The sequence below is a fragment of the Ctenopharyngodon idella genome, chromosome 15 (assembly GCF_019924925.1).
Source record: "Ctenopharyngodon idella isolate HZGC_01 chromosome 15, HZGC01, whole genome shotgun sequence".
Classification (NCBI taxonomy): domain Eukaryota; kingdom Metazoa; phylum Chordata; class Actinopteri; order Cypriniformes; family Xenocyprididae; genus Ctenopharyngodon; species Ctenopharyngodon idella.
Genome location: NC_067234.1, coordinates 24,356,378 through 24,368,789, shown reverse-complemented (window position 1 = coordinate 24,368,789; position 12,412 = coordinate 24,356,378). Strand labels below are relative to the sequence as shown.

At 35.2% G+C, this 12,412-nt stretch overlaps 3 protein-coding genes across 3 annotated transcripts in view; 1 reads left to right on the top strand and 2 right to left on the bottom strand.

Annotated features, from left to right (window-relative positions):
- Nucleotides 1-379, bottom strand: part of tyw1 (tRNA-yW synthesizing protein 1 homolog (S. cerevisiae)) — a 70,284-nt gene extending 69,905 nt beyond the window's left edge. The window contains exon 1 of the mRNA XM_051862553.1: nt 159-379. Within this exon, the coding sequence (XP_051718513.1) occupies nt 159-219 (61 nt within the window). The 5' untranslated portion in view covers nt 220-379. The remainder of the gene's footprint in view (nt 1-158) is intronic.
- Nucleotides 380-710: 331 nt separating this feature from the next.
- tmem120ab (transmembrane protein 120Ab) lies at nt 711-4,282 on the bottom strand. The gene is made up of 12 exons (XM_051863167.1): nt 3,437-4,282; nt 3,227-3,345; nt 3,027-3,143; nt 2,880-2,939; nt 2,423-2,518; nt 2,252-2,341; nt 2,005-2,070; nt 1,808-1,869; nt 1,605-1,697; nt 1,458-1,522; nt 1,251-1,319; nt 711-1,097 (listed from the first exon to the last, which is right to left on the bottom strand). The coding sequence occupies exons 1-12, from the start codon at nt 3,503-3,505 to the stop codon at nt 987-989; spliced, it is 1,017 nt and encodes a 338-aa protein (XP_051719127.1). The 5' UTR covers nt 3,506-4,282; the 3' UTR covers nt 711-986.
- Nucleotides 4,283-4,600: 318 nt separating this feature from the next.
- On the top strand, nt 4,601-11,498 carry gdpd1 (glycerophosphodiester phosphodiesterase domain containing 1). Its single transcript, XM_051863168.1, has 10 exons — nt 4,601-5,048; nt 6,467-6,509; nt 6,740-6,875; nt 7,018-7,063; nt 7,287-7,408; nt 7,554-7,643; nt 7,747-7,880; nt 8,118-8,177; nt 9,566-9,617; nt 9,802-11,498. The coding sequence occupies exons 1-10, from the start codon at nt 4,913-4,915 to the stop codon at nt 9,937-9,939; spliced, it is 957 nt and encodes a 318-aa protein (XP_051719128.1). The 5' UTR covers nt 4,601-4,912; the 3' UTR covers nt 9,940-11,498.
- Nucleotides 11,499-12,412: the final 914 nt, after the last annotated feature.

Sequence of the window (12,412 nt, the reverse complement as noted above, 5' to 3'; positions counted from 1 at the left end):
GTAGGGAGCTCACTAGGTTTTGAAACACAGCCTAACCGTGCAAAAATGAGTGCATGTGCACGCTAATTAGAGCATGGCTACACTGTTATATATGATTAGCAGTTTAACTTAGCTCACATTCTATGAGTTACTAGCCATGCGTTTCAAAATAAACCCACCTGACATCTCAGAGCCAGCTGTAGAATACACCAAACCCGAAAACACCGCTAAAAACAACATTTTCTGTGGTCTATTAAACAGGACAGTACTGTTTATAAATCTATAACGCCAGCCAGCCAAAATCTAACTTCATATGTCGCATATAAATAACTGGCTCACTTTACGGCTGCATGTCGAAGGACGCCGCCATATTGTTGTGATAGGAATGCTGGGAAAATGAGGTCATGTCAGGTCATTTAACTGCCCAAGTGAGCGTTCACTGGTTTAATCATAATAATACATATATAATTTATTTAAATCATGTAATAACCAATACATTATTACTACTACTACTACTACTACTATTGTTGTTGTTTTTATTATTATCATCCACGTGAGTCTTCATTGGTTAAATCAGTCATAATAATATGCATATAATTTATTTATATCATATAAAATCAATAAAGCACTATTATTGTTGTTGTTGTTGTTGTTAACATTGTTATTATTATTGTTGAAATAAGTTAATTTGTTGGTATTAATTAATAACTTAAATTTCACATAAAACAAATAACACTTTTCATTTTTATAGTTTATTCAAGTTTGGGAATTCCACTTAAATACAAACAACTTTATTACAAATTGTTCAACATCCCACTTTGTACTCCTTTATTAAAAACAAAACACAGTCTGCATGTTCTCTGAAAGATAGTAAAAAAAAAAATAATTAAAGAATTTTTGATTTTCTTACACAAAGACTTTTGTGTCCAAATATTAACTTAAATCTGCTTATTTTGCAAAAATAACTGCTGTCTTCATTGACATTTTTACATGAAAGCTCTTAAAAATCACAGACTCTTGGTCTTTTGCTGGGTTTTGTGCTTGTGACGAACAACTGCGAGTGTAGTGGAAAAATTCCCCACAAACAGAACCAGAAAGCAGAAGCCACACATGGCCACCTACACAGTAAAAAGAAGTGAAGATATACAGTAATTGCAACTTCAAAATCACACTTTCAACAGATTTATTCCTAAGTATGTAAGTGAATTCGGCTTATTTTTATCACTTTAGTGTTATGATGTTGTGGAAAGATCTACAAAAACAACACTGACCTGCCATTCTTTACATTCAGGAAGCTGAGCCATTATGAACAGGGAAATACTGTTCCAAAGCTGCCAGAACTGTGATACAGACAACATTCAGGGATCACCAAGATATACATTATACTGTTCATATGGCATTGCATATGCTGTTCCAATTTTAAAGCTTTATTCTTTAAAACCTGAATATATTTATATTATGAGAGGACAAATACTTACATGACCCAGGAAGAGAAAGGGAAGAAGAAATGTCAGTCCCCGCCACATCCACGACTGAAATCCCTCTGTTTAAACAAAAAGAGTGTTTAATAAAGCTTTTCACTTTCTTCAAAATATACTGTAAACTCAGAAATCAGAAATCCTTACCAACAGTCAAATCCAAGTTGTGTCTTTCCCCTAGTGCTTTTAGCCTGTAGAGACACCCACTTTGATAGTAGTACTGAAGATACTGCACAAAACCTAAAAGAGAAAGTGATACACTTGCCTTCAATATCTCTCAATATTGCAGTGTTGGTATTTTTCCTGCAGCAGATGTTTTTCAGGGTGGTGTTAACGTGTTTGTAACTTACTTTGATACAAACAATAGGCCAGAAATTGGTTCCTGAAAGACTGGTATGTTTCACCATCTGGCCTACATATACAACAGAATGGTTGTTTGAGGGCAAAGCAACTGTATCAGCAATTCACTGATTCATCATTCATTGTTTAGGTGGGTACAAAATAGGTACAGTAACTGCTCTGAAATTAATAGTCTGAAATGACTCACCAGGTTAGCATGACCCCAGATAGAAAGGTGGAAATGTAGTGATGGAAAACCCACCAGCCTTTAATCCTAAAAAAAAAATCAAACGCACATGGTTGTAGAGATGGTACAAGCCAGAAAGAGTAGGTCCTTGAGAGAGCTTATCAAATCTATTATTGATTAAACTTTTTCTCGTGTGACAGCAGCAACGTCACATCTTCAAACCTGAAAAGCCTCTTACATACAGTAGTTTCATCTGACAGTTTCTGACCTTGATCCATTGCTGATGAGGACACTTTCACGGATTGTCAGGGTGCAATAGTACCAAACCAACAGGAAGTTAAGAAGGGCATCCAAAACTCTATATACACAAAACAAAGCAGGCATGAAACTTGATGTGAGGGAAGGCTTGTCAGACAGACCCGAGTGAACTCAGTCTTACCTGTAGCTGATGAAGAAGCGACATATGAAGGTCAGCAGGAACAGAATCAAGGTCACATACAGCTTGAACCTTTCATACTCATCTTTGTATTCAGCTCTACATTAAAAAGTGTACAAGACGCAGGATAAAATATAAGCTAAAAGAAGATGAACTGAGAAGCAAAAATTGTGTACATTTTTGTTGTAAGCATATAAATTTATGACATTCATTATTCAAATAACTACAAATAAGATATATTTTAACATGTACACATTTATTAACACAAAAATTATTTAAGATAGCTTGATTCGAGATATATACTCTCAAAACAAGCCTCAATGCCTTATGAAAAACAAATCTATCTTGTTTGAGATATATTCATTTTTTGTAGTGTGCATAAAGTTACCATGAAGTTACAAATCTATTGTTACTGATATATATTTTAAATGCATTTCAGTAGATATTTTTTGATGCTTACTTTGCCTCTTTGCTTGGAAGGTTGACATTCACACTCCCAAGGACAAGACTGAGATAAAGCCTTGAAAAGACAAGCAAAAAATAACATACAGCTTCTTAATACAAAGCTAACCTTCCGAAACAAACTCATGTAATAATCTTCCATTACCCATTTTTCTTTGGCAGAAATGCTTCCATTTGAAAGATTAGGCTTGGCATATTCCGAATGTGACCTTTGACCTCATTAACCTCATTCTTCTCCTCTTCAGTCAGTCCTTTTTCAAATCTATAATCCGAAGCAGAAACTGCATATTAAAATGCTACAATCATAGTCAGCATAACAGATCATAAAGAAAAGATTTTATTTACTTAGTCAAAGACTTTAAATTCTCCTTTAAATTCTTCTTCTGTCTCGCTATGGAGGCAGCAAAGCTTTTTTGAAGTTTGGAGACTTCCTCTAACTTCTGCAGGTAAAGCCGATGGGTCTCCTGGACACAGAAATGTTGTATTTCAACAGAAAGTTTCAGTTGTTTTGTATGGTCTTTGGTTCTGAATCTTTTGGGAAAGATAATATCCTACCTGAAGCTTCTGTAATTCTTTCTCCTGAACTTTCCATTCTTGAAGGGCTGTTGCGAGTGATGTCGACATGTAGAACTTTATCAGTTACAACTACTTAGTTAAACTAACCAGAATTCTCTAGATAACTAAATGCAGTAAAACAAACTGTGATTGAAACACAGCAATGTCTTAAATGCAGATTTCTAAAGAGAGATTCAGTTTAGAAGCATTTCAATTGACAATCTCTGTCGTATCTCTTATTTCTAAGCGATTGCATTATAGGCTTGAACTTTGTAGTGAACTTTGACAGACCAACCTGACTGACCTTTGACAAACTTGGTTGCCTGCACTTTATAGGAAGGGCTACATATTTAGGGTTGCAACACTGTGAATTCTGACATATTAAAATAATGTGAAAATGTATTTATTACAGAAACTTCACTGCACATTACACTTGAGAATAGAGAGTTTAGTTATGCTCTAAAGTCTCATGCCTTAGTTGCATAATCCAATAATCCCTCATAAATTCTACTGATGTAAAAGAACACTTGTAGAGTATAAGAGAACAGATGAAACAATGAGAACTTGAACTTTAATCGAGAGATAACACCTTTCACACCTTTACAGCAGCAGTCGGGTAAAATATAGAGAATTTTATTTCAACATCTTCAACTATTGCCTGGTCACTATAGGGACTTTCAATGAATATGGTACACTTTGGTGTCCAATTTATTTGTTTTGTTTTTAAAGCATTATAGACATTAATTCCATGTTTTGTTTTCTGTTTGTGAGTCCTAGATGGTGTGTGTATAGCTATAAAATTATTATAAATTTGTTTTTAATGTTTTCTTTAGGCTACATTTATTTAATTTTTATGTTTTTTTTATAGTTGTTACTAGAAAACATCACGCAAATTAGTTTTTTTTATAACCTCTAGACATTAATAATTGAAAATTAAACATTTATAACATTTTATTTCAACATTAAATCTTAATCACCTTCTTTCTCTGACCGTTTTTAATGAAAAAAAAAAACTGTTTATTTGTTTGTTTAACGCGTTTTCAGTTAAATGTATCTGATCCGAAAGTTATTTAGTCGCCTATTGCGTTCACTCGCGTCATCAGATGCTCGTAGTGCGCATGCGCATTTCTGCGACTGTAGTATTATTATTGACCCAAAGCAATATTTAAACTGCGCAGGGGGATGGCCTGTCAAGAAACATTGGACTGCAAGACCATGGGTGGGTTTATAAAGCAATGCATGACGGTCCAACTAAAGCAGGATCTAATCTGACTGATACTATATGTTCTGCCTCAGAGCTGCTCTCGGCTTTCTTCTGATCGCTGATAGAGTGTGGCAGCGGCGGCTGGCCAGAGGTGCTGGATGAAACCGGCCGGTTTGTGTGTTGACTCCAGAAGATACTGTCGCGTTTTACGTCACTTTTCGATGAATTTGTAGTCATATAAGTTGTTTAGGACTTATTTGCCTAAGGTAAAAATGAGCGCCACGGTTTATGTTTTATCCACGGTTACCGGATATGTGCTAACCTCGGCATTACTGCTGAAGTGTCCGTCACTGCTGCACCGGCGAAAGAGAGAAGCCTTCCGGAGCAGACACATCTCACACCGCGGCGGTGAGTAGAGAAACGCTGCTTTTATATATCAAAATATACAACTTTCATTGTTTATCCAGTCACTCTTTTTCTTTGTAGTCTAGTCAAGTCAAAACCCAGTGATGTACAAAATGCTGACTATGTAGGAAGCTTACTAGGTTTTCAGACAGTCAATGAATAATTCTTAGGGTTACATTCATAAGATTGCTGACTATAATAGTAATGCATTTCAAACATTTTTGTCTTTTTTATAATGAAAAGCGTATTTATAAGACAAATTTTCACAAATTAGAATTCAATATCCATTCATTGAAGAAAAAAGAAAAAAAATTAACAATATTAAAAAAAGGGGAACAACTAGCTCAAAAAGTACATATTTCCATTTCAACATCTTAGCTCACATGATGGATATACAAAGTACTCATCTGTAAAATCCAAACAATATAACGTTTGTGACCCGGGGTCCAAATAATTTACAAATGGCTCCCATATTTTGTAAAAAAAAGTATGTCTGTGGATTACACATGTGAGGTATTCGAGTGATATTATCCTTTCACAGAGGGGGTTTACATCAGTGTTATTTACTTGGCTATTTTCCTCTGATTTTAGTAGGGTTAGGTTAGGAGTAGGAATAGGGTTAGGACTACATTTTCAGACAGGAATGTTGTTCCAGGATCAGCAAAATATGCTGATCCAGGAACAAGTGTCAAGGGGCCCAGTTCCAGGTTAATACTTAGAAACTTTTGCATTTCACAAAGTATGTTATTCCAATAATTTTGCGTTTAAGACAAAAAGGGGCAAAGGAATTGTTAAAAGCATGTCTGATTAGGGGATATATGTCATCAATGTAATATCCTCAGCTGAATTGCTTTTGTACGATTACAGACTCATATTGTTTTAACTCCCCTTCCCATAATTTCCGAATCCTCTATGCGTCTGTGCCAGTTCAATCACATAAAGAATTATAAAAAATAATCAATGTTTTCCCGGATGTTTGAAAAAGTAATTTCTCAACTGGAGATGTTTCAAGATTATCCTTTAATGTTGTACGTCTTTGAATAAAATGCCTAATTTGCAAAAAATCGTAAAGATTCTGACTTTAGAAGTTTATATTTATCCATAATTTGTTGAAATGACATTGGGTCACCATCAATAAACAAGTCTTGGAGCAAATTTCATAATACTGTACCTTCATGTTGGGCCAGTGTTGGTTCAGAGGGTCCATCATTGACATGATACTGGTCTTTATTGACTAGGCCCTGGAGTGTGAACTTTGAACGCTGGAATACTGTAGAAACTACATGTAGTCTTAATATAAACATCACCCAAAATCATTATTTTACTACCAGAAGCAATGTTACGAGTAAACACAAAGCACTGCTGCTACAAAATACATTATGTCCTGATACTTATTGTTTTTCTATTGTTTTTATTGTCAGGGGCTGGTGAGAACTTGGAGAACACAATGGCAGCCTTCAAGCAGTGAGTTTATCAATGGGCTGCTGTTAATTGCCTGGATTTGCATTGATGAGTGTAACTGTACTAAAACCTAGCATGCTTATTTAACTTCATATACTTGATCTTGTAGAATTCAGAAGCATCTGGAGTGTTTTTTCTTCTTTTCCGAATAGGTTTCTGGATGAAAATCTTCATGTTCATTTATGGACAAATGCTTCCTTAACTCATCTGTTGTATGTTTTCTACTTTCTCAGCGCTGTAAAACTGGGCACTGACATGTTGGAGCTGGACTGTCATTTGACCAAGGATGAGCAGGTGGTGGTATTGCATGATTCAAACCTGAAGAGGTCGACTGGCATTAATGCTTACATCTCTGATGTGGCTTACGCTGTGAGTAGAGAAACTTCAAACATCCTGTATTCACACTCGCAGTCCAAAGGTTTCAAGTCTTGACTAATTAGTAGCAGACATAAAACTCTTATGTCAATATATAAATATATGATGTGATGTAAAAGTGTGTTTGTCTTCCTAGGAACTTCCACCTTACCTTTGCAAGCTTGGGGTGACTTTTAAACGAGGTGAGTGTTCAGTCCAGCAAATTTGATTTAAGGTATAATCAAGCAGATTCCCAATGTGCCTGAAGTGTTACTAAAATGTAGCCTGTAGTGGGAAAAAAATCTGATGCTTTATACATATTTGAAACAAGCCACTGTATACTTGGTTCAAATATGATTTGTATACATTTAATGGTAACTTAAGACATGCATGTCCAACTATTACATTACTCCTGATGTATTTCAGAGTGCTTCTGTGAAGGAGGAGATGACAAGCGCATCCCTCTGCTGAGAGACGTGTTTGAAGCTTTCCCAAACACCCCTGTAAACATCGACATCAAGGCTAACAATGACACCCTCATCAAGAAGGTGCGTGTGGACCCTGCTGTCCTTCTCATATTTCATTTCCTTGAATCCTCTGTCTGTGCAGCTGTTTGTCACCACTAAAATTAATCAGGTTAGTGAGACAAGTTTGTCAGAAGCAAAATAGAGTTTTACCTCTTTTTTTCATCAGGTGTCTGAGCTGGTCATCCAATACAACAGGGAGCATTTGACCGTCTGGGGAAACTCCAGCAATGAAATTGTTAAGAAATGTTACAAAGAGGTGAAACATTGGCTTTTAGTAAACAGCATTGTTTTACTCGGTCAGTAAATTGTTCAGCGTATGCAAGATGTCAATGTCTAAAGTTTACCTATTTGTTTTGTAGAATCCACAAATCCCGGTTTTGTTCAGTTTGTCCAGAGTGCTTCTGTTACTGGGTCTTTTCTACACAGGCCTTCTGCCCTTCGTCCCACTCAAGGAACAATTCCTGGAGATTCCAATGCCTTCAATTGTTTCCAAGTGAGGAACATATACATTTTAGTCATACGTACATATATGCTCCAATCATTCTTTTTTTCATTCTTCTCCAATCATTCTTCCAGGATTTAAAAAAATAGATTTGGCCTTAGTAGATTCAGGCTCTTTTAATTTGATATAGCGGATGAACTTCGGATGCTCATAGAACTAATGCTTGACATTTTCTCTAAAGATTTTGTTGGAAATTTGAAAAAGTTATAAATATTTTGTCTCCTGTAGACTCAAAGGTCCTGAGCGTCAGACACGGAGTCAGCGTTTTATAACGTGGTTGGCAGACACGTGAGTTTATGTACACTCTGACTTTAATGAACCTTTTACCTAAATATTTACTTAACATGGTTTATGTTTCTTGAAAGTAGTTAACTGCCTGGGGGTATTCCAGAAAGCAGGTTATGCGACTTACCTGGGTAAGTTTAATCAGAGTAAGCAGATAATCAACTTTCAGTTCAAAAACCTTATGTAACTTTTAGGGTATGTAAATAGCCATAGCAACTTATTGTCTGAACATAACCTGCTCTGGAGGTTAGTTTACTTCAGAGGTATTCAGCTCATGCATGCCCTATCGATGAGGCTCCAGTGGGCGTGACAGATTTTGCAGTGTTATATAGCATAGATACATGACATATATATATATATATATGTATATGTTCATCTCACCTTACAAGAAATGGCTAAACATAAAAAATAAACTAATACAGCCATATTATCTTTGCAAGCACAGACATTTTTTTAATTTATAATTGGCATCAAACAAATAATATATTTCTTGTTCATAGTAATAAAAAACAGAATAAAAATTAAAAGATAAGATAAAATTGCGATATGCACTAAGAATGTAGATTGCCATTAAACAAAAGATGAAGAAATAAGTAGTATGGCTTGCTTCTTCTTAGCATCCCTTTCTATCTTGACTCCAGGGCTGTGTTTGAAATCGGCCCTATACACTCATACACTATTCCCTACATTACTTCACTAATATAGTCCACTTGAAGGAGTGAATGAAAACAAGTGAGTGAATTTGGAAGGGCTGCCGCTTTTGCATAGTTTGTGCTTGCTGTTTAATAATTATTTGAGACTCTCCAAACTAGCAGCTCCAGTAGTAATGAAAGTTTCCATGACAGAGCTCAAGATAAAAATTATCTATAAACCTTAATTTAACAATTTAATAATCAATTAAAAAGGAATTTGTGATATTATGCTGGACTATCGGTTTGAAAAATGGATGGATGATTCAGCGGCGATGCTATCTTCTGGTCAGACGCGGGAATTCATTTGGCGCGTGACATTCACAGTGCATTATGGGTAGTTGAGCGCACATCGGTTGTACACTCGTTATTGCAGTGCGTCCACTAAGGACAACGCTACAAATGGCTATCCCCTCAAATAGTACCCGATTTTGGACACAGCCCTGGATTCGGTGCTGGGTTGAGAATGTCTTTGAGTTTCAAACTGGGGTTTGACTGAACTTACCTCAGACTGCGGTTTTGGAACCTGCATACCGCAATCAACCGAGAAGTTAACCTTGCTTTCTGGAATACCCCCCTGCTTTAGTGCTTTTGCCTATACTGGCCTCAGTCATAATATTAATTACAAGCATAATGTAATGCTCAAGCTCCGCCCAACTTATTCTCATACTTATTTTAATGATAATATGGATGTATTTTCAGGCTCCTCATGAGAAAAGCTCTATTCGATCATCTGACAGGCAGAGGAATACAAGTGAGTACTAATCTTCAAGTGTGATTTAGGTCATACACCACATGTGCTTTATGGGTAAGAATTGTTTTGAGCGCTATGATGTGCATGAGCAGATGGCAGGAGCTTTGAATGGAATTTCACTCTTGTCTGGAACGTCATCATGAGACTTTTCCACTGGTCTTTGCTTTTTCCTTTCCAACCACAGGTGTATATCTGGGTGTTGAACGACGAGGAGGACTTTAAACGTGCCTTTGACCTTGGGGCTACAGGGATTATGACAGACTATCCCACCAAGCTAAAGGAGTTCATGGAGAAAAACAACTACATTGCCACCCTTAAATAAGACTTCAGGTCAAAGTAAACGATCAATATGCTTTTCCGCTGATCTTTGGCCTCTGAATGGGCCTTTTAATTACCCAGCATTCTTTGATGTTTATGTCCATGAGTGTAGTGGCAGCTATCAGTTCTGCATTTATCTGCAATCAGCAATTCAGCATCAGAGCCGCTTTAAAGCAAACTGAATGTCATGGAATCATTCTGTAGCTTTAAATTCTTAGCAATACATATTGTCCATAAAAAGCTGGAGGACTTAAAAGAGACTATGCTGAATTATCAATCATATTAAGGTGATGTCATGATCGTCATGACATTTCTGTGAAATTTACTCTACTGGCACTTTCATTGTGTTATTGACTGTTTCATCACAGTGTGAGGATGTAAATCCCACTGGTACTTCCTGCATCACTTTCTGCAATAACACTGAACTCACTAAAGAGTTAATTGTCTAAATGACAATACCGAAGCTACTCAAGTTTTTTCAAGGCACTGAAAATAAACATTATTTTAAGGGTGTATTGTGGGATTGTTGAGAGACCAATAACCAGAGGGCATTTTAATGTTTACCTAAGTACTGTGTGGTTTGATTGACGTGTATATATTTTGTTTTTGTAAACTTGTTTCTTTTGACAATAAGAGATTGTCAATTTCAAGATATGTTGTGGCTTAAAAGATGCCTCAGTATTGCTTGAAGTGTTGCGTGTTTAGTTTAATTAATAGATGACCAGTCAGAAGTTTTGACACACCAATTTAATCTTCATCATTACCATTTCAGCATGTTTACAATATTAAAGTAATCAAAACTAAGTCAAAACTCATATTTAAGCTGCTTCAAAGCCTGTTTCTGCTTTACACTCATATATATATATTTATTGTATTATTACATATAAGTAAAATTAGGAAGAAAATCATGCATAGAGGAACTTTATAATTGTCTTTAAACTCAATTTCAAGTATTCAAGCAATAGCCTTTACGCCAAAAGGTTTTGTGATCATGAGAAACAAAGTCAGTTAAGTGTGTCCAAGCTTTTGACTGGTTGTGTATGTTTTACACTGATGAAAGAGGTTGTGTTGGAGTGTAACTGGGTCACAGACAAGTGTTGTGTGTGGTCATGTGACTTGAATGTACTTTTGCTAGGACATGAAAAGTGTTTTACTTTAAAGCGTTTGTGGTTTTACAGTTTTGTTGTATTGTAAGGGAAATAGAAACATTTTGGCTCACTACTTTAAGGAATAATGAAATACAGGATGCATTAAAAATTGACATGACAGTAACTCATTCCTGAAAGAAGATAATCTGATTATTTATGAAGAATTTGTGGAGTTCAAAAATGTCCCCTTTGTGAAGTATATATGAATATAGTAGTTCTTAGATTTGTATTTCTGGTTCATATTTTCTCCGAGCCATTTTCATTTGTTGTGTATGAACTCAATGTACTTGTAAATTGTAAGTGATAGTACAAAGATTAATTCAAAGATTAGTTAGTTATAGAGCCTATTTGGTTTCAGCAGCACAGTTCTGTTTTGGATTTGTGAATATACTGCCATTAAATATATTTTATAATATTGGTGTTAATATGTGCTTTCAAAAAAATTAAAGACCCCAAAAAACGCTTGTAACGGTGTACATTTTGGGGTGTTTATTAAAGGGTTAGTTCACCCAAAAATGAAATTTTTGTCATTAATTACTCACCCTCATGTCGTTCCACACCCGTAAGACCTTCGTTCTTCTTTGGAACGCAAATTAAGATATTTTTGATAAAATCCGATGGCTCAGTCAGGCCTCCATTGTTTTGAATCAGTGGTTCAGAGCGGCAAAGTGAATATGATTTCAGTAAATGAGGCTTTGTTACACGCGACTCGGGACTTCATAAAGCAGTGTTTTGAAATCACCCATCACATACACTACCAGTCAAAAGTTTGAAAACATTACTATTTTTAATGTTTTTGAACAAAGTCTCTTATGCTCATTAAGGCTGCATTTATTTCATAATAAATACAGAAAAAACAAAAATATTGTGAAATATTATTACAATTTAAAATTATGGTTTTCTATTTTAATATACTTTAAAATATAATTTATTTCTGTGATGCAAAGCTAAATTGTCAGCATCATTACAGCATACATTTTACATGTCATATGATCCTTCAGCAATCATTCTAATATGCTGATTTATTATCAATGTTGGAAATAGCTGTGCTGCTTAATATTATTTTATAACCTGTGATACTTTTTCAGGATTCTTTGATGAATAAAAAGTTAAAAAATATCAGCATTTATTTAATAGAAATCTTTTGTAACAATATACACTACCGTTTAAATGTCTGGGGTCAGTAATTTTTTTTTCTTTTTTTTGAAAGAAATTAATACTTTTATTCAGCACGGATGTGTTAAATTGATTAAAAGTGATAGTAAAGATTTATATTGTTAGAAAAGATTTATATTTTGAATAAATGCTGTTCTTTTTAACTTTTTATTC

Coding starts and splice junctions, on each gene's coding strand:
- tmem120ab (XM_051863167.1), bottom strand. CDS start 3,505: ATGTCGACATCACTCGCAACAGCCCTTCAAGAATGGAAAGTTCAGGAG. Junction 3,144..3,226: donor AATTTAAAGTCTTTGACTAA/GTAAATAAAATC, acceptor TTCGGATTATAG/ATTTGAAAAAGGACTGACTG. Junction 2,071..2,251: donor CTCATCAGCAATGGATCAAG/GTCAGAAACTGT, acceptor TTTTTTTTTTAG/GATTAAAGGCTGGTGGGTTT.
- gdpd1 (XM_051863168.1), top strand. CDS start 4,913: ATGAGCGCCACGGTTTATGTTTTATCCACGGTTACCGGATATGTGCTA. Junction 7,409..7,553: donor ATGACACCCTCATCAAGAAG/GTGCGTGTGGAC, acceptor TTTTTTCATCAG/GTGTCTGAGCTGGTCATCCA. Junction 7,644..7,746: donor TTAAGAAATGTTACAAAGAG/GTGAAACATTGG, acceptor TTTGTTTTGTAG/AATCCACAAATCCCGGTTTT.